Source organism: Syngnathoides biaculeatus, chromosome 8 (assembly GCF_019802595.1).
Source record: "Syngnathoides biaculeatus isolate LvHL_M chromosome 8, ASM1980259v1, whole genome shotgun sequence".
NCBI lineage: Eukaryota > Metazoa > Chordata > Actinopteri > Syngnathiformes > Syngnathidae > Syngnathoides > Syngnathoides biaculeatus.
In genome coordinates, this window is record NC_084647.1 from 2,964,679 (window position 1) to 2,983,886 (window position 19,208).

Genomic DNA, 19,208 nt, shown 5'->3' on the forward strand with positions numbered 1-19,208 from the left:
GACAACCATGTCCTGTCCTGAGATATATACACGTACATGTACATGTACAAAGACTATTATTAATGATTGTTGTACAGACAATTTTTTGAAAAACAATTCAAGTACAATCAATAAAAGTACAATCCTAGCAAAATATAAATACAGATAATTCCTAATATTTTGAGCATATGGACTGCAGCAAATTGGTGGTGCACATTATTCATTGGTAGAAAGGTTTTCCCGATTTTTTTTTAGGTCAACTTTGGGGATGTGCATTATATTTCAGGATGCATTATACTCGGGTTAATTAATTAAATTTCGGTAGATTAATCCCTCTCCTACAGTGACTTTAATATCAAACACTGATAGTGGTTGTGGACGACGAGCAGATAGGGTGGCCCAATCAGAATTTATCAATATACTGTACTTGGATGCCATATTTCATGTAAACCCGTTTCAGTCAGCAGCAGCATTTACCTGAACAAAACAAAAAGAGCAAAACGTCAAACAATTTCATGGCGTTTAATCCATTGCGCATATCAGCAAGTATCTGATCATCATTACCTGTTCTATTTGAAAGGCTAATCACTAACTACAGTATATTGAGGATGTGAGGCCATCAAATTAGTGCCAATAAATGTTCCATTATCTGTGTGACACAATTGACTTGTTGAATGAGAAATGAAGTAAGACTTTTGCATTTCTATAACTGAATTGCATATTGAGATGTATTTTTGCTCTTGTGTTCACCTGATGTAACAATCCAATAATAACCAAAGTTACTGGAAATCTTAATAAAAAAATACCTTTCATATCTCTGGTTTATTTTTCTTGTAAAGCTCTTGAAGTGAATCTCATGGTTTGTGAGACACAATGGACTTTTTGACGCTTACATAATCATAGGCTGCATTATCAGTCAATTCCCAACTGATAGGATGAGGCCCATCACACACACACACACACACCACACACACACACACACAACACACACACACACACACACACACCACACACACACACACAGGCACATCCACGCATGCGCACGCCCACACACACACCCACACACACACACACACACACACACACACACAGGCACATCCACGCATGCGCACGCCCACACACACACCCACACACACACACACACACACACACACACACACACACGACACAAACACGCACATGCATGCAAACATTGATCATTACAGCAGCATTAAACATATTGCCTTTATTAATTATTTGACTCTTGTTTATACGTCCCCCAAGTTAATAAAATGTCAGTTAATTCTGAAAACATAATCACTTCTTTTCAGCTCCCAAGACAAACAAAAACTGCACTTTGGCCCTTTAAATGAATGAGAGGCCCAAAGGTCATTTATGATATGCTAATCGAAATTACATCACACGTGATGGGACATCGCAAGCAATATTTATACCAGAAGGTGAGCTTCGAAAAGGTTTGGGGATCAGTCTTCCAGACAGAATAATCATGGAGCCTTCAAAAGTGTCCGTCTTGGCTCTTTTCCTGCTCATGGTCTTTGGAACAGCTGCAGCCAAAGGTAAGCCATTGAAAATACCAACGAAAGAGGTGTAGATTATTATTTTGTTTTTGTTACATAAACTGAGAAAGAGAGAGGTTTGGCCGGGACGAGTCCCAAGGAGAGCCCGCACCTTTTTCTCCTCTTCCACGGCTACATTTTTAACTCAACTCACAAAACAGATAACGGAGAAATATGTTAGAATAGTACAGGACATGTATGATGGCAGCAGAACAATGGTGAGGTGTGCCTTAGGTGTGACAGAAGAATTAAAGGTGGAGGTGGGACTGCATCAGGGATCAGCTCTGAGCCCCTTCCTGTTTACAGTGGTAATGGATAGGCTGACAGATGAGGTTAGACTGGAATCCCCTTGGACCATGATGTTCGCAGATGATATTGTGATATGCAGAGAAAGCAGGGAGCTGGTGGAGGGGAACAATTAGAAAGATGGAGACATGCAGTGGAAAGGAGAGGAATGAAGATTAGCCGTAGTAAAACAGAATATATGTGCATGAATGAGAAAAGTGGAAGGGGAAGAGTGAGGCTACAGGGAGAAGAGATACCGAGGGTGGAGGACTTCAAATATTTAGGGTCAACAATCCAGAGCAATGGTGAGTGTGGTAAGGAAGTGAAGAAACCGGTCCAAGCAGGTTGGAACAGCTGAAGGTGTTTGGTGTGTTATGTGACAGAAGAGTGTCTGCTAGGATGAAGGGCAAAGTTTATAAAACAGTGGTGAGGCCAGCCATCATGTACGGATTAGAGACGGTGGTACTGAAGAAACAACAGGAAGCAGAACTGGAGGTGGCAGAAATGAAGATGTTGAGGATCTCGCGAGGAGTGAACAGGCAGGATAGGATTAGAAATGAACTAGTTAGAGCGACAGTCAAAGTTGGATGTTTTGGAGAAAAGGTTTGAGAGAGCAAACTTTAATGGTTTGGACAGAGTGAGTATATTGGTAGGAGGGTGATGAGGATGATGCTGCCAGGCAAAAGCGTGAGAGGAAGACCAAAGAAAAGGTTGATGGATGTTATGAGGGAGGACACGAGGAGACTGGGTGTTAGAGCAGAGGATGCATGAGATAGGGTTAATTGGAAAAAGATGACAGGCTCTGGCGACCCCTAATTGGGACAAGCCAAAAGGAAAATAAGAAATATTATGAATGTATATTATAATATAAATGTAAATCATGAAACACTTACTATATTATATTACTGTACAGTTACCACTCATCATTCGGAGCTGCTGTGCAGGTACGAGAATGTTTAATCAACAGTCCAGCATTTATACTTTGGATACTTGAGACTAAAATTACAACCGTACAAGTGTTTAGTAAATAAAAATTAAACAATTAAATTTTTATTGCAGTACAGAAATTGACAAACAAAGCAAATGCGTGGTCTTCTCCTGGAGCACGCAGAGCGCAGAATGTTCCCGATGCACCGTTGTGATGTCACCTTTGTCTCACCCTCGTGGCGTGTCCTTAGTCGAACGCTGCTTCACATACAATGTAATATACCTCTTTCTTGCATCATATTTTTCAAGCATATTAAGCATAGCAAAAGAACACTAAAAGCAAAACAAGAGAGCAGCTATGAGATAACTTTATGTACAATTAACCCATTTAATCCAACACCCTGTACAGGGACTCAAACCTGTCAACACAATTGCTGAACTCGAATGCTCATACCATATTTTTGCACGCTTTTGAATTTTTTCAAACAATCCTTTGGTTGCCGAAAAGCCTCGTCATCGAGGGGGTGAAATCCCTCATTGCAGCTTGAGGATCATCATCACACATTTTGCTTCCTTATTAAAAGTTATTGAAGCATTTTTATGGATGTTGACCAGATCATTCTTTATTTAGCGTGCCACTGATTCATTCATGCTATAATGGCGCCACAAAAGCATAACTTCTGTCATCTTTGATCATATCCAAAAGTTTTACTTTTTCAACGATCGTCATCATCATCACCGGGCCATTTTTCTGCAATCCACTTTCCACAAAGTGAACACAGCTCCCATTTTGAACAATGGAGGCATTGTGAACGAGAGAGGTTATCTCTTAATAGTGTAGAAAATGCCGGAGAAGACGGAGGAGGGAGGGAGAGTTGCTGGGGTTAGGGGGCTCCGATGATGCACAGCCAATCAGTTCACAAGATAGTAAATCCACACGTGCTCTCATTGGTCTATGTTGTGCCGAGGATGTCACGACGTGGATCATCACTCGCCTTGTATAAATGCGTCTTCCCGAAATACCTACAGTAGAGAATGTATGGCAATCTGCCTTTTTGATTGGTGGCTGTCACGTCCCATCGGAACGAGAGGTAGGACCCAAATGCAGGAACTCGGAAGACGCAAGGTAGCCCCCCCCTGAACCCCAGACTGGTGGCCATCCAGGCCACCAAACACGAGGTGTCTGGGTGGACAGGTCAGGTGGACGACCCGGACGCCAAGCCCCAGCGTCCCCACGGGGCGATTCGGGCGGACGACCTCTGTGAGGAACCAAACGGCGAAGCAGGAACCAGAATGAGGCAGGCCACTGCTCCGGACGAGAACCTCCCACGCCGTCGTTGCAAGACGACCATCGATTGGTCACCAACGAGGCCAGGTCATGAAGCGGCTGGGAGCCATCTGGAGCGAATAGGATGATGGAGAGAAGGACCAGAGCAATGACCAACATCCCGTAGTCTCTCCAGCTCCAGGGTGGCTCCACAGAACTCCCCAGCTCCTCCTGGACAGGAACGTGAGAAGGCGGCAGCGCCAGTACCGCCCCCTCCTGGACAGCAACGTGAGAAGGCGGCGCCAGTATCGCCCCCTCCTGGACAGCAACGTGAGAAGGCGGCGCCAGTACCGCCCCCTCCTGGACAGCAACTTGAGAAGGCGGCGCCAGTACCGCCCCCTCCTGGACAGCAACGTGAGAAGGCGGCACCATTACCATCGCCCCCTCCTGGACAGCAACGTGAGAAGGCGGCGACACCATCGCCCCCTCCTGGACAGCAACGTGAGAAGGCGGCGCCAGTACCATCGCCCCCTCCTGGACAGCAACGTGAGAAGGCGGCGACACCATCGCCCCCTCCTGGACAGCAACGTGAGAAGGCGGCGCCAGTACCATCGCCCCCTCCTGGACAGCAATGTGAGAAAGCGGCGACACCATCGCCCCCTCCTGGACAGCAACGTGAGAAGGCGGCACTAGTACCGCCACCTCCTGGACAGCAACGTGAGAAGGCGGCGACCCCATCGTCATCGCCACCTCCTGGACAGCAATGTGAGGCGGCATCGGGTCGGTCCCCACTGCCACGTGAGCTTGCAGTGCATCCGTTGAAACAGCAACGTGGGCGTGGCGCGGTGGCGAATCCGTTTCCATTGCAACGTGAACGAGAGTCGGCAGAGAGTCAGTCGAAACTGACAAGTGGGCGTGTCTCGGGAGCGGGTCAGTTCCGACTGCCGCGTGAACTCTGCTCGGAACAGCCAAAACCTCGACGTGGGAATGGCGAGGAGGTGGGTCAGTTTCCACAGCTACGTGCGCTTGGCGAGGTGGCGAGTCCGTACCTACTGCGACGTGCACTTGAGGTGGCGAGTTCGTTCCCTCTGCGACGTGCACTTGGCAAGGGGGCGGGTCGGTTTCCACGGCAACGTGAACCTGAGCAGGCGGAGAGTCAGTCGAAACTGGCACGTGGGCGTGTCTCGGGAGCGGGTCAGTTCCAACTGCCACGTGAACCTGCCTCAGCAGCGAGTCCGTCGCCGTTGCGACGTCAGCTTAGCTCGGCTGGTTCACTAATCCTTGCCGGACCTGGGCCGTGAGAGCCGCCAATTCCGCGCTCTGCCTCTCTATCTGCGCCCGCATTTCGCGACAGAACGCCTCGTGGTTTGGCGGCTCCTCCTCCCTCTGGGCTGGAAGCTTTGCCACCAGCTGCGGGTCTGCCGGTCTCACCGTTGCCGGCGAGGAGTGGGAGGACCGTGTCTTCGTTGCCGCGCAGCGAGAGACACCAGGGAGCGCCCGGCCGGGGCGTCTCCTCTGGCCGCCACGCGGAGGTCCCGGGTAGATGGCCAAGCGGGTTCCCTTGTACCGATTGGTGTACTTGGATCTACCGGGCGAAGTCGCTCGGGTGCTGGAAACGCGGGGAGGCGGAGCAAACTGACTGGGATGAAAAGCCGGGCAAAGAGATTCAAAATCAAAGTCATCGGAGTCGTACTCAGGCAGCCGGTCATACAAATCACGGTCCTCCTCATATTCTGAAAAGTCAGAGTCCAGAAGAATATGAGGAGCCGGACGGGTCGTGTTCGGGACGTATTCATACCACGCTGGCGGAGCGTAAGACACGGGAGTGGAGGACATCAGGGAGCCTACCCGGATTGGACAGGCTTGGTCCTCCGGCAGACGGTACACCTTGCATCGGTCCCGGCGATGCCGGGTCTTTCCTGCTGGGTCCTGTATGGGCCAGTTCGTTCTGTCACGTCCCATCGGAAATGAGAGTTAGGACCCAAATGCAGGAACTCGGAAGACGCAAGGTAGTTCAAGAAGAGACACGTTTATTACATGCAAAGGTCGGGGATCGAGCAGGCAGTCCGGTGCAGCAGGGGTAGTTGGGACGTCGAGCGACGAGAACAGATGAGCGGACAGGCAGGAGTCGGTACACGGAGAAACTATCAACGCAGGCAGAAGTATCAAAGGAGTCAGGCTTACAAGGTTGGTCGGAGAACAGACGAAGGTCGGTACACACAGGTTCGATCAGGGATACCGGAGCACACGAATGGGACATGAAGATCATACGAACTGGCGCCGGCCAGTTGTCATCGCGGTCATATAAATCCATAGCATAATCAGGCTGCATGAGGCGCAGGTGTGCACCTTCCAATCAGCGCACCTGTGCGGACACCCGCACAGCTCGTGCTGAAGCGGCAGGATCATGACAGTGGCGAGGCTGGAAAAAAAAATTCGCAATAGGTGAAGTATGAAGTAGAGAGGGATTAAAAACACTAAAATAAGTGATTAAGTGAAACAATATACTTGTCACATACAGTAGATCTGTCCGGAACCACGTTTTCATGAAGTGTAACCAACCTTTGGCAAAGTAAACATCCATCCATCCATTTTCGTAGCCTCTTATCCTCACTAGCATCACGGGGAGTGCTGGAGACTATCCCAGCTGTCATTGGGCAGGAGGGAGGGTACACCCTGAACTTGTTGCCAGCCAATCGGAGGGCACATTGAGACAAAGAGCTTGGTGGAATTTAGAGTGTCCAATTAATGTTGCATGTTTTGGGGATGTGGGAGGAAACCGGAGTGTCCGGAGAAAACCCACGCAGGCACGGGGTGAACATGCAAACTCCAGACAGGCGGGGCCGGAATCGAACCCGGGTCCTCAGAACTGTGAGGCCAACGTGCTTCCAAAGAAAACAAAACAACCTAATTAATACTTGTTCAGTAATATGAAATAATGATGTATATGATTCTCTTTGGGATTCTCTCAAAAGAACAATGGGTTTCAGTCTGCAATTTTAAAGAAAGAGAATCTGTTTATCATTAAAACTAATTTGCTCCACTCGTTCCCCTACGCAGTTGAAGAGGAGAACCCAGACTTCTGGAGATTGCAGGCAAAGAAGACTTTGCAAACATCTTTAAATAGGAAGCAGAACACCAATGTGGCCAAAAACATCTTGTTTTTCCTTGGAGATGGTAGGTTGCACCACACGAAATGGCAAAAGTCACAGCTCGAGCAAAATTAATCAAGTAAGAAGATGTGTTCATTTATTGAAAAATCCAAATCATGTAAAAAAAAAAGAAGCACATTTTAGCTTGTCAGTGAAGTTGTTCAACTCATTTAGAGAACCACATGTACTGTACTGTAATAGTATATGCATGTTCACGTTAGGTATGGGAATCACAACGTACACAGCAGCTCGTATCCTCAAGGGACAACTGCAGAACCAAACAGGGGAGGAGACAGTGATGACCATGGACACCTTCCCCAATGTGGGCTTGGCTAAGGTACCACACAAACAAACGCATGCACACACACACGCACGCACGCACGCACACACACGCACACACACGCACACACCATGTTAATTTTATTCAGGTAACTTATACTAGAATCCTGCTTTTGGCTCTAAGGGTTCTGCAATCTGTAACAGCATATGGCTTCTTCAAGCCTTCCAGCCTCGGTTGATTATGAATGAGATAAACTTTAAGGCCGTACATCTGCTGTTTAAGAACAAATGTAATTTTACTTACTGGCCCAGAAAATGAATTACATAAAGACAAGAGAGTAATACTTGGTTTTGCATATACTGTACATTTACAGTAATAATACATTTTGATGACCTTAATTAACCCTAACCATTGATTAATCGACATCTGCAATAGTATATTCTAAATAAATTCTATGCTGACAAAAAATGTTAATGTTGTCAATGTATGTTCCATAGTGTGAAGAGGGCAAAGTTTTGTTAGGGTCTGATTTTCTGGCCATTGAAGGAAAGGGTTTTTATCCCCAGCACACCTCACCTCACCTCGGGTTGGGTGTTCCTTGCCAGATGCACACGATGGCTTTTCTCTGCACAAGAAAAAGCAAGCTGGCTGCGTGTTAGATGAAAGGTGCTCCTTGTGCTCCGTGCAGACCTACAGTGTGGACTTCCAGATTGCAGATAGTGCTGCCACAGCCACTGCTTATCTATGTGGGGTAAAAACCAACCTGAACACCATCGCCGTCAGCGCAGCAGCTCGAAATGGTGTTTGTAAGAGTCAGAAGGGGAATGAAGTCACATCTATCCTGAAGTGGGCCAAAGATGCAGGTGAGGATGCTAAAAATTTCTAAAGACAACTAGCGATGCACATTAAGTTTTTTTAAATTTTATTTTGCCAATGATAACGATATTGTGTTTTTAATGGTTTACATCAGAGGTCTTCAATGTTTTCCAGGCCAATGACCCTAAAATGAGGGAAGGCTATAGCCGAGGGGCCCCCTCTCTTTCTGTATATTATATAAAATTGTGTTGAGATTCAGCACATTTGCTCCACTCAAGTGCACTGTCTCATTTAGCCAAAAATATTATTTTTCCTTAGTATATTTTGTTGTGACAAAAGCAACATTTTTTTTTATTATTATTACTTTGTGCTGTTTCCACTTTTTTTTTTTAAATTTCCTAAAGTAACGTTGGCAGTCTCTCGCATTTATATATATATATATGTATTTTGGTCCCCCAGAACGTTTAGTGTTTAGTTTAGCAGATACTGTAAGTAAAAGTGATCCAAATCGATCTTTGTTAAATTTTATTTATAATATGGTAAATCTGCTATCTCATGGGTGTCATACTCATTTTTGTTGCGGGCCACATTGGAGTTCTGATTTCCCTCAGAGGGAACCTTTAACCATCTCATCATATTTCCACATGGGATGTATAAACTACTTTTGGAATCAGAAATCAAGGGTAATGAGTTTTTCAACTATTGTTGTTTGGTAACACAAAAATGCTTCCAATACATCAATTTTATTATTTATGACAATTTGAAATTTTGGTACAGCTTCAAACAAAAAACATGGTAGTTAATACACATGATTTGCCTTCGCAGGCCACATAGAATCATGCGGCGGGCCGGATCTGGTCCCTGGGGCTTGAGTTTGACACCTGCCCGCTATCTTAATCCTAACGTACAATGGGAATCTCCATAGATGGAGTCATAGAAATAAGCTTTGTGATTGTGGTGTAAGTCATCTCATACTGAAGATTAACTGCTGCTTTTTTTAGGCAAGTCTGTAGGCATTGTGACGACCACGCGGGTGCAACATGCAACTCCGGCCGCCAGCTACGCCCACAGTGCCAGCAGGAAGTGGTACAGTGACGCTGACATGCCTGCTGCTGCCAAGAGAGACGGCTGCACTGACATTGCTTTTCAGATGCTCAATAACACAGACATAGATGTAAGAATGTCGAGTATTCACAAGATTTTATTTGCTTTGATGATGTCTTGCTTAATGGAGTATGCATGCCTGCAGGTGATCATTGGTGGCGGGAGAAAGTACATGACCCCCCGAGGTACCAGGGATCCGGAATACCCCAGGGACTATTCATCTAGGGGTAAAAGACAAGACAAACGCAACCTCATCAGTGAATGGCAGAACCAGAAAATAGGCAAGGTACAGGTACAGAACTTGTGATGTGGCCATTGATACTGAAATATCGATACCAGCGATTCCAAATTTTTGAGCTTGAAAATTGATTTTCAAATTAAAATAGCAATCGTTTGGGTGATTCAGTCGTATGGGTTCATACGTAACTATAATTACTTAGTAATTAAATGTAATTAATGTAAATACTCTGTGAAAATTAATACCCAGGATCACAGAGGAAATAAATAAAATAATAAATAAAGATAAATTATACTTGTAAAACACACGGAATTAGGGAAACAAAATTCCTGTACCCTCCGTAGTTTAGGTTGCCGAAGGTCTCAGTCACATGCTATTCTCACACGGAGTAGTCTACACACTCTCTATAAATATCATGAGAGCTTTTTAAAAAGGTATTTTGTTTTCTGAGCATTTGCACAAAGTTTTGACATTGGATCAATATCACTAATACTGATAAGTCAGAAGTGTCACTGATGGTGTTGTGGTGCCCACACCCAACTTTGGTGCCGGCAGCGTGGGATTGATTCCCGCTCAAAGATGGTGTCAATCTCTGCACTGTAACTGATTGGCAACTCAGATTGCCGTTCGCCTTTCGCCCGAAGATAGCTGCGATAGGCTCCAGCTCTCCGGTGACCCTTGTGAAGATAAGCGGCTTGAATAATGGATAGCTGGATAATAAATCAATACTGAATTTTACTCTGGACTATTACACTTTCAGAGGGTCTGAATTACAATAATTTACTTGGGAAGAGTGTGCAATTATTGTTCCATTGTTTCTAGGAATTGGGGAATGATTTTTCCATAGAAGTGATGCTTTTTCCTATTTACTTGCACACGAAAAGCAACACAGCTCAGATTTGGGGATATAAGTTGAATATTTACTGTGCAGATCTTAAAAGTGTGCAACATTTTATTCTAGTCTTCAGAAAGCAGACTCATTGTGACAGTGTGATTCAAGCCTGAAAGAAAATTTTATATTTGTGCGATGTGTGATTTTTATTTTTGCACCACAGGTAGCCCATTATGTATGGAATAAAACCGATTTTGATGCTGTCAACCCAGAAACCACAGATTACCTCATGGGTACGTAGCTTTGATTTTTATTTGACTGCCTTTCTGTTCAGGAGACGATATAAAACATTCTTATGTCTTTGACTCCTTTAACAGAAAGTCATTAGACTTGTCAGTGAAAAATAAGCAAAATCTCTCTAAAGAACTTTTCATTTGGAGCAGGTTTTAGTACCACACATCATTTACATGAAACACACGTTACAGAACCCCACAGAAGTAATATTATTTTCCAAACTTTATTGTTCGCTGTACAATTTGGTGCCAGAGGCAAAGTGAAAGTCTTTTACTAGATCAGTAATTTGCATAAGAGACTTCAAATATCTTCAAATCTGCATTATAAAAGAAAATAAAGCTCAAGAAAAATGAGAAAAAATCTAATCAAATAAAAGTGGCACTGAGCAGGCCCAAAAATGTGGCCCTGACACTCTTGAATACACTGTATTTTCAAATTGGCCAATATGGGAGAAGAAATGAATTGAATTTAGCCTAGTTTTGGAAGGTCATCTGCCTGGAGTGAATGGGTTAAGCAATTAAGCCAAAGGGAAAATGTGAGCGAGCGAGACAAAGGATAGAATGATGCCAGGACTGCGGTAAGATTAATCAAAATGTCCCTCTTGGCATCGGTTTGCTCTCACTGATTGTTCTGTAGTTTGATTCGCTTTTACCAGAGAAAAAAAGCTTTCTCTTATCTTTATCCAGTCGTAGCTTGTGGTTGATAGCATTGCCTGCTTTCGAGTTGAAGTTATTTCTGTCCAGTATTAAAAGCCAAGGCACTCCACCCACACCATTTCAGTTTCTCATCATGTGTAAGTTTGAAAGTATAAGAGGAGGTAAATTGGCCCAAAGTGCTAGCTGATTTGTACTTTCTCCTCCGATGGTGTGAGAGAGAACGAGCAAAGAATTTTTAGCTGCACATCCATGATACGCTGTGCCAGCCACCATTGACTGCAGTGTTTCGTTGGTCTGTTTCGGTTCTCCTGCAGCTCTGTTTGAACCTGGTGATCTGCGATTTGAAGCTGAGAGGGACCCCAACATGGACCCATCCATCGTTGAGACCACGGAAAAAGCCCTCCGCATCCTCAGGAAAAACCCTAAAGGCTTTTTCCTTTTAGTGGAAGGTGAGGACAGACAATCCCTGCACCCTCTGATTCATACTAACCACTTAAACAGACAAAATTTGAATAACAAAATGCCAAACGAGATCCTTTTCTAAAAAGAGAAAATAGCATCTGGTTGATCCTGTTTGGAGCAATCGAAGCATTGATCTCATGATAGTCACAAAGGACAACAACACTGTAATAGATGTTTGCTAATACATCGATATGCCAACGATATCCCTGATTTAGGAGTTGAATTTATTTTTCTGTGTATAAGCCCCTGAATCCACAGTGACATACAAAAGTCTACCTGTGGTGGATCTAGTGATTTGCCAAAAGGTTTCCATTCAGCTCACTGAATTTGTTGAATCATGTGTCTGTGTCGTGTATGTGTGCCGGTTGCTGTGTTCTCCCCACGGAAGTTTCCCCCAGCCTCCTTATCCATCTCTCTTTAAATCTGACATGAGCGCCTGGGGACTTAATGGTACTACTACTCAGTCTTCTCAATTTCATGAAAATAGCAAGCCCATGTATAAATAGAGGCAACCGTATAGTTCAAGCCTTTCCTCTCCTCCTTCCAATAAGAAGTGCAGACGGAGTAAAATTATCAGTTTTAAAAAAATGCCTTTAAATTACGTGCTAAAATACATATGCTGTACACTCAAGTATTTCAATGTTGAGTGGCAGCCAGTAGTGATATTCATGTCACAGAATATTTACAATAGTGATGTTCCAAGTTCTAGAAATGTACCACATCATAGTGGAAAGTGTATCTCAAGTGATTGGGATACCAGCAGAGGCAACACATAAATTAGGTGCATGTATAAACGCTGAAAAAGGAAAACAAAAGTACGAAAATGTAAATGTAAAACTACAATGGCCAGACAGCGTCCCGTGATTAACAAAACGGAAAATAAAGACGTTTGTAAAAATCACACTGAACGACGGAAAATAACAGAGTACATTAAGAGAAATACATAAATTAACAATAAACAGAATGACGATAGTACTTACAAGGAGAGTTGTACACAACACCATGTGGAGTTTGAATGTTCTCTCCGTGCCTACGTGAATTTTCTCCGGCCATTCCGGGTTCCTCCCACTTCCCAAAAAGATGCATTAATTGGAGACTCTAAATTGTTGTCTGTTTGTACCCTGCGATTGGCTGACAACCAGTTTAGAGTGTATTCTGCTGCCAGAAGTCAGTTGGGATAGGCACCAGCACACCTGTGCCCCTCGTGTGGCTAAGTGGTTCAGAAAATTGATGGATGGGTGGATTATAATGTATGCGATGTGTCGCGAGTGTGCCGGAGTCCATCCCAGATGACTTTGGACGAGAAGAAAGGTAACTCCTGGACGGGTCACCAGCCAGACAATTTTGAGTCTTCAATTAACCTAGGATGCATGTTTTTGGAATATGGGATGAAACCTGAAGACCTGCAGAACAATAATGATTTATTTGCTCATCGTTGCTTTTTTCGGGAGAAAAATTGAGCGAACAAACTCCTTTTTGTATCAAGTTGACCTTTAACTCTACCTGTTCTCAGGGGGCCGCATTGACCAGGCTCATCACAATGGCCAAGCATACCTGGCGCTACACGAGACGGTTGCATTCGACTATGCCATTGCCAAAGGCCTTGAACTCACCAATGAAGAGGAAACACTCACTATAGTGATGGCTGACCATTCCCACCCACTTACCTTCAATGGATACCCATTTCGAGGACAAAGTATTCTGGGTAATCAATACGAATATCCTCCGTTGTTGCTCATTGGTCAAATTGAAAGGAGGAGGAGAGTAAGATTAATAATGTTGTTTGTGTTGGCGCAGCTGTAAACTGTTGGCCTTACAGTTCTGAAGTCCACGCTTCAAATCTCAGCCCCGCCTGTGTGGAGTTTGTGTGTTCTCCCTGTGCCTGCATGGGTTTTCTCCGGGCACTCCGGTTCTCCCACATCCCAAAAAAAAAAAAAATTAATTGGACATTCCAAATTGCCCTCAGGTGTGATTGTGAGTGCGACTTGTCTGTCTCCATGTGCCCTGCGATTGACTGGCAACCTGCTCAGGGTGTACCCTGCCTCCTGCCCGTTGACAGCTGGCATAGGCTCCAGCTCTCCTGTGACCCATGTGAGGATAAGCGGCTAAGAAAATGGATGGATGGATGTTTGTCTAGGAAGACGTGACATTGAGAAATGTGAATCTAAATGGGGTAGAAACCCAAGAAACTTTATATTGACAATGGCCTAAGGTGACATTTGGTAATCATTGTGTGTGTTTGTGTGTGATGATACTCATTGCATTGCCTGCCAGTGATTTTCCAGTCGCTTGACATTTCCTCTGGTTTGTACCCCCTTCAATTACGACGCCCAGCCAGCAGCTTTTCAATTTTAGTCTTCTCTTCTCTCCACTTTTCTGTGGCCATCATTGTTGGCATCTATCTTTCTTGAACTCATGTTCTCTCAGCTCAGCTGAAGACATCTAAAGAGGAATGAGCGTAGTTTACTTGAAATCTTATTTTCCATATTTTTCAAAAATTGCATTACATTGTCACTTTTTAAACATTACACCTAGAATAGGTCAATTCCTGCATTGAGCACCAACCAAATCCCTTATCCGTGTACTAAACCAAAACAAGAGCAAAGTGACCACTTTTCAAGCTTGAGGCTCATGATTGCAACGTTAACAAATCACTTCTTGATACACAGTACAAAGTTGATTTCATTATTTTTGCCTTTAAGTATCTTGTTCTTTCTCTTTTTTTCTCTCAGTGAAATTTAAGTAATACTTTGTTGCAAATAGCGTCTTTGTATCTTCAGCTCCATATATAAGAAGAGTGTCACACCCATAGATGTTGCTAGTGTCATACCCCCTGCCGTATATACAGCACACGCTCCAGGGGGGATTTTGGCCCACTCCTCCACACAAATCTTTTCTAGATCAGACAGGTTCCTGGGCTGTCGGTGGGAAAGACGAGGTTTCAGCTCCTTCCAAAGATTTTCCATTGGTTTTTTTTCTGGAGACTGGCTAGGGCACGCCAGAACATTGGTATGCTTCTTACCGAGCCAGTCCTTGGTTTTCCTGGCTGAGTGCTTCGGTTCATTGTCATGTTGAAAGACCCAACCACGACCCATCTTCAACGCTCTGACTGAGGGAAAGTGGTTGTTCCCCAAACTCTCACAATACATGGCTGCGGTCCTCCTCTCCTTAATACAGTGCGATCATCCTATCCCATATGCAGAAAAACACCCCCAAAGCATGACGCTACCACCCCCATGCTTCACAGTAGGGATGGTGTTCTTGGGATGGACCTCATCATTTGTCCTCCTCAAACACGTTTAGTGGAATTATGACGAAAAAGTTCAATTTTGATTGATCTCATCTGACACAAAACTTTCTCCCATGACTCCTCTGTATCATCCAAATGCTCATTGACAAACTTAAGACGGGCCTTGACTTGTGCTGGTTCAAGCAGGGGAACCTTCCATGTCATGCAAGATTTCAAGCCATGACGTCTCAGTGTATTACCAAGAGTCCCCTTGGAAATGGTGCTCCCGGCTTTTTTAAGGTCATTGACCAAGTCCTGTCGTGTAGTCCTCGGCTGGAAAGTTATAAATGACAAAGTTCACTCAGCAACAAAGACCTTGGTTGACAAATCCATGAGGAAACTTAAAAATAATTGTGGTTGGTGACCAAAACAGTTCATGTCAAGTCTTGTTTAACTTTCATAATACCATTCAACTCTGTCGCAAGCTAATCGGCCGAATTAATCATGATGTATAGTACTTGTTTTAAAATAGAATAAAAAGGTATCAGACATGGTGGCATGGTGGATCAGTTGGAAAGCTTGATAAGAACCCTAGCCCTCAGAACTATGAGGTTAACGCTCTAAGCAGCTGCACCACCGTGCCGCCACCATATATCCTGTATATATGTATATGACTGGAGCTGTCACCTGATTGTAGTGGAGGGGCTTGTGTGTAAAATAAAAATAATATAAAAATATCCTGTCATGACAAAGTCAAAAGACATTTTGAGACATTTGTGTAAATCTATAAAAAAAAGTTGTTAACGTTCAGACATAAATGGTTTATAGATATTCAGACCCTTTGCTATGAGACTGATCATCATTGAGATGCTTCTACAACTTGAATGGAGTCCATCTGTGGTAAATCCAGTTCATTGAACATCTTTTAGAATGGCACAGACCTTTCTAAATCATCCGTGGTTGTCAGTGCATATCAGACCAGAAACCAGGCAATGGCGTCTAATTGTGATTGAGGGAAAAAATTCCATTGTCAATTGTCGTCATACCCGGAGAAAAAGAGGCACCTCATCACCTGGCTAACACCATCCTTACTGTAAGGCATGGTGGTTGCACCGTGCTGTGGGGATTTTTTTCTGCGACTGGAACTGGGCGAGTCGTCTGTAGAGAGGGGAAGATGACTAATGCGAAATACAGAGAACTCGCTCCAGAGTGCTCTGGAACTCAGACTAGGGTGTCAATTCCCCTTCCAACATGACAATGATTCAAAACACAAAGCCAAGATAACAAAGGATGGCTTTAGGAGCACCCTTTGGACGTCCTTGAGGGGTTCAGACAATCCGATTGAACGCCTTGGAAAAGTCATAAAAATGATTGCCCATCCAACCTGAATGTACTTGAGAGGATCTGTACAAAAGAAGAGGAGAAAATGCCCTAAAACAGGTGCGCCAAGCTTGGACAGACATACCCTGGAAAGATTGCTGCCAAATGTGCTTCAAGAAAGTATGTAGCCCAGGTTGTGAATATTTGTACACTTATTATCTCCAAATGTTTGCCTTTTAAATACATTTGCACAACTGTCTGAAAATATGTTTTTGCTGTGTCATGAGAGGATATTTTATGTAGCCTTTACACTCAAATAAGCTTTGCAATAAGTCTGTTACATGGAAAAATGTGCAAAATGTGAACGGATGGCACTGTACATAGAATATAAATATATTCTATGTATAATTATATTTCATCCTCAGCCTTCTGGCGCTAATATTAACCGAGCCTTGGCTTTTGCGTTGCGCTCTATGTCGTCGTTTTTTCCTCTTTTGTTACTGTTGCACTCTCCTCCTCTTCCTCGTAATCCTTCTCCTCCTCCCAGTGGTGCATCAGCGATTAATGTGCTTGTGAAGCCCTGAGCTCTTCATCAACAAGGAGACTCGCCAGGCTAATGGCTCATCTGGAGAAAAAGACAGTTTAACCCAGCAAGCTTTCGACCTCTGGCAAAACACTTGTGAACCAAGGACTGCACCTGTGTGTTTGTGTGTCTGTGTGTGCATGTATATACTGTAGTATGTGCAGTATATGTATGTTTCAGAGAGATGACACATATACATGTAAAAGAAAAGCTAAGTAATAGTTCATGACAGTGTTGTTGTATTTTCCAGGGAAATCTCCATTGTGGGCCAAAGATATGTTACCATACACCACACTTATGTATGGAAATGGACCTGGACACAAAATCATCAATGGCACACGACCCGACATCCGCCATGTCAACACAAGTAAGATGCAAATTGTTGCTGCTTCCATACCTCCTGGTTGCATTCCTACCTTGCCTGCTTTGTCCTCTCAAGGACAGAAATTGTAAAAATACAATTTCATGTAAAAATGATGGAACACCCCCCCCTCCCACACACACACACACACACACACACACACACACACACACAATGTCACAAATGTTAACTATATAAAACGTTGGCCTCACAGTTCTGAGGTCCCGGGTTCAATCTCGGACAAGCCTGTCTGGAGTTTGCATCTTCTCCCCGTGCCTGCGTGGGTTTCCTCCAGGCACTCCGGTTTCCTCCCACATTCTAAAACATGCAACATTAATTGGACACTCTAAATTGCCCCTAGGTGTGATTGTGAGTGCGTCTGTTTGTCTCAATGTGCCCTGCAATTGGCTCGCAACCAGTTCAGGGTGTACCCCGCCTCTTGCCCGTTGACAGCTGGGATAGGCTGCAGCACTCCCCTCAATTGTTTATATTATCGTCTTTATTCATTGAGTAGCCCTCACATTGCTCTCATCCACTGAATTAAAAAAACCAAATGTGATAGAAATGCTGACTTTCATTTTAAATTTGACAAGATTATTTTATCTTACTATCGCCCTTTTTAATGAATTAGAATTTCATTCCTCTATCTATTCTCTTAACCACTTATCCTCACTAGTTTAATGGGTGTGCTGGCACCTATCTTAGCTGACTTTGGGTGAGTACTGAACACCCTGAACTGGTTGCCATCCAACCACACGGCACAAACAGACAAACAAACCATTTCCACTCACATTCACACCTGAGGACATTTTAGAGTCTTCAATTAACTTAGCATGCATGTTTTTTGAATGTGGAAGAAAATCGGAGTTCCCAGAGATAACCCACGCAGGCATGGGAAGAACATGCAAACGCCACACAAGGAGGCTGGATATCAACCCGAGACCTAACTGTGAGGTGGCTGTGCTAACCACTTATCCACTGTGCTGCCTTAATTTCATTTTGTTTATATGTACCCTGCAATTGACCCACGACAAGTTTAGGTATACACCCCCTCTTGTCCAAAGATATCTGTGATAGGCTCCAGCACAACCACAACCCAAGTGAAATGAGATGGGATCAGCATTATTTCAGCATACAGTATCTACTTTTTGTGACATTTCTGTTTGGTGGTGTTCCATGAAATGTTTAGATAATTTCAAAATAGGAATTGTGTGCTGTGGCTGAATAAAGGTTAATTTCCTCAATTCATGTCGTACTAACTTTTACTTATTGTGGACAGCAGCTGATTCACACCTTTGTTTCCACAGAAACGAAAGAGTATGTCCAGCTGTCAGCAGCGCCCTTAGACTCAGCTACACATAGCGGAGAGGACGTGGCCGTGCTGGCCCGTGGACCTATGGCCCATCTCTTCCATGGCGTCCAAGAACAAAATTACATTGCCCACGCCATGGCCTATGCTGCCTGTGTGGGGACAGACCTGAGGCATTGTCGTGGGAAAACAACTCCGCCTTTGGCTCACACTACCCTCAACAGTGATAATAACAGTGCTGGAGGAGCCTGGACCTCAACGGCATTGATCAGTGGGCTCCTTAGTGCAGCACTGCTGGCCCATAATGTACTGATGTAACAATGATGTGGCTCCAAGTGGCACATTTAAAAGGGCAGAGAAATAATGAACACTTGTGATGTGTACTGGGGTGAATGTCATACTGAACAGTACTACCAATAAATTATTTGTTGAAGAATTCAGTGTTTTCAGATGACAGGCACAAGTACAGGAGATGACTTTGAAAGATTCTTTCTGTGTATGGAGAAAAGTCTTGGCACACAGGGATGTAAAGATCAACTCCTGTATCTTAATTCTTCT

General features: G+C 44.2%; 1 protein-coding gene across 1 annotated transcript; it reads left to right on the forward strand.

Annotated features, from left to right (window-relative positions):
• Positions 1 to 1,428: 1,428 nt before the first annotated feature.
• On the forward strand, positions 1,429 to 18,968 carry alp3 (alkaline phosphatase 3). Its single transcript, XM_061827282.1, has 11 exons — positions 1,429 to 1,535; positions 7,075 to 7,191; positions 7,388 to 7,503; positions 8,135 to 8,309; positions 9,264 to 9,436; positions 9,512 to 9,652; positions 10,660 to 10,729; positions 11,701 to 11,835; positions 13,362 to 13,553; positions 17,231 to 17,347; positions 18,649 to 18,968. Exons 1-11 carry the CDS (start codon positions 1,466 to 1,468, stop codon positions 18,966 to 18,968), a joined length of 1,626 nt encoding a protein of 541 aa, XP_061683266.1. The 5' UTR covers positions 1,429 to 1,465.
• Positions 18,969 to 19,208: the final 240 nt, after the last annotated feature.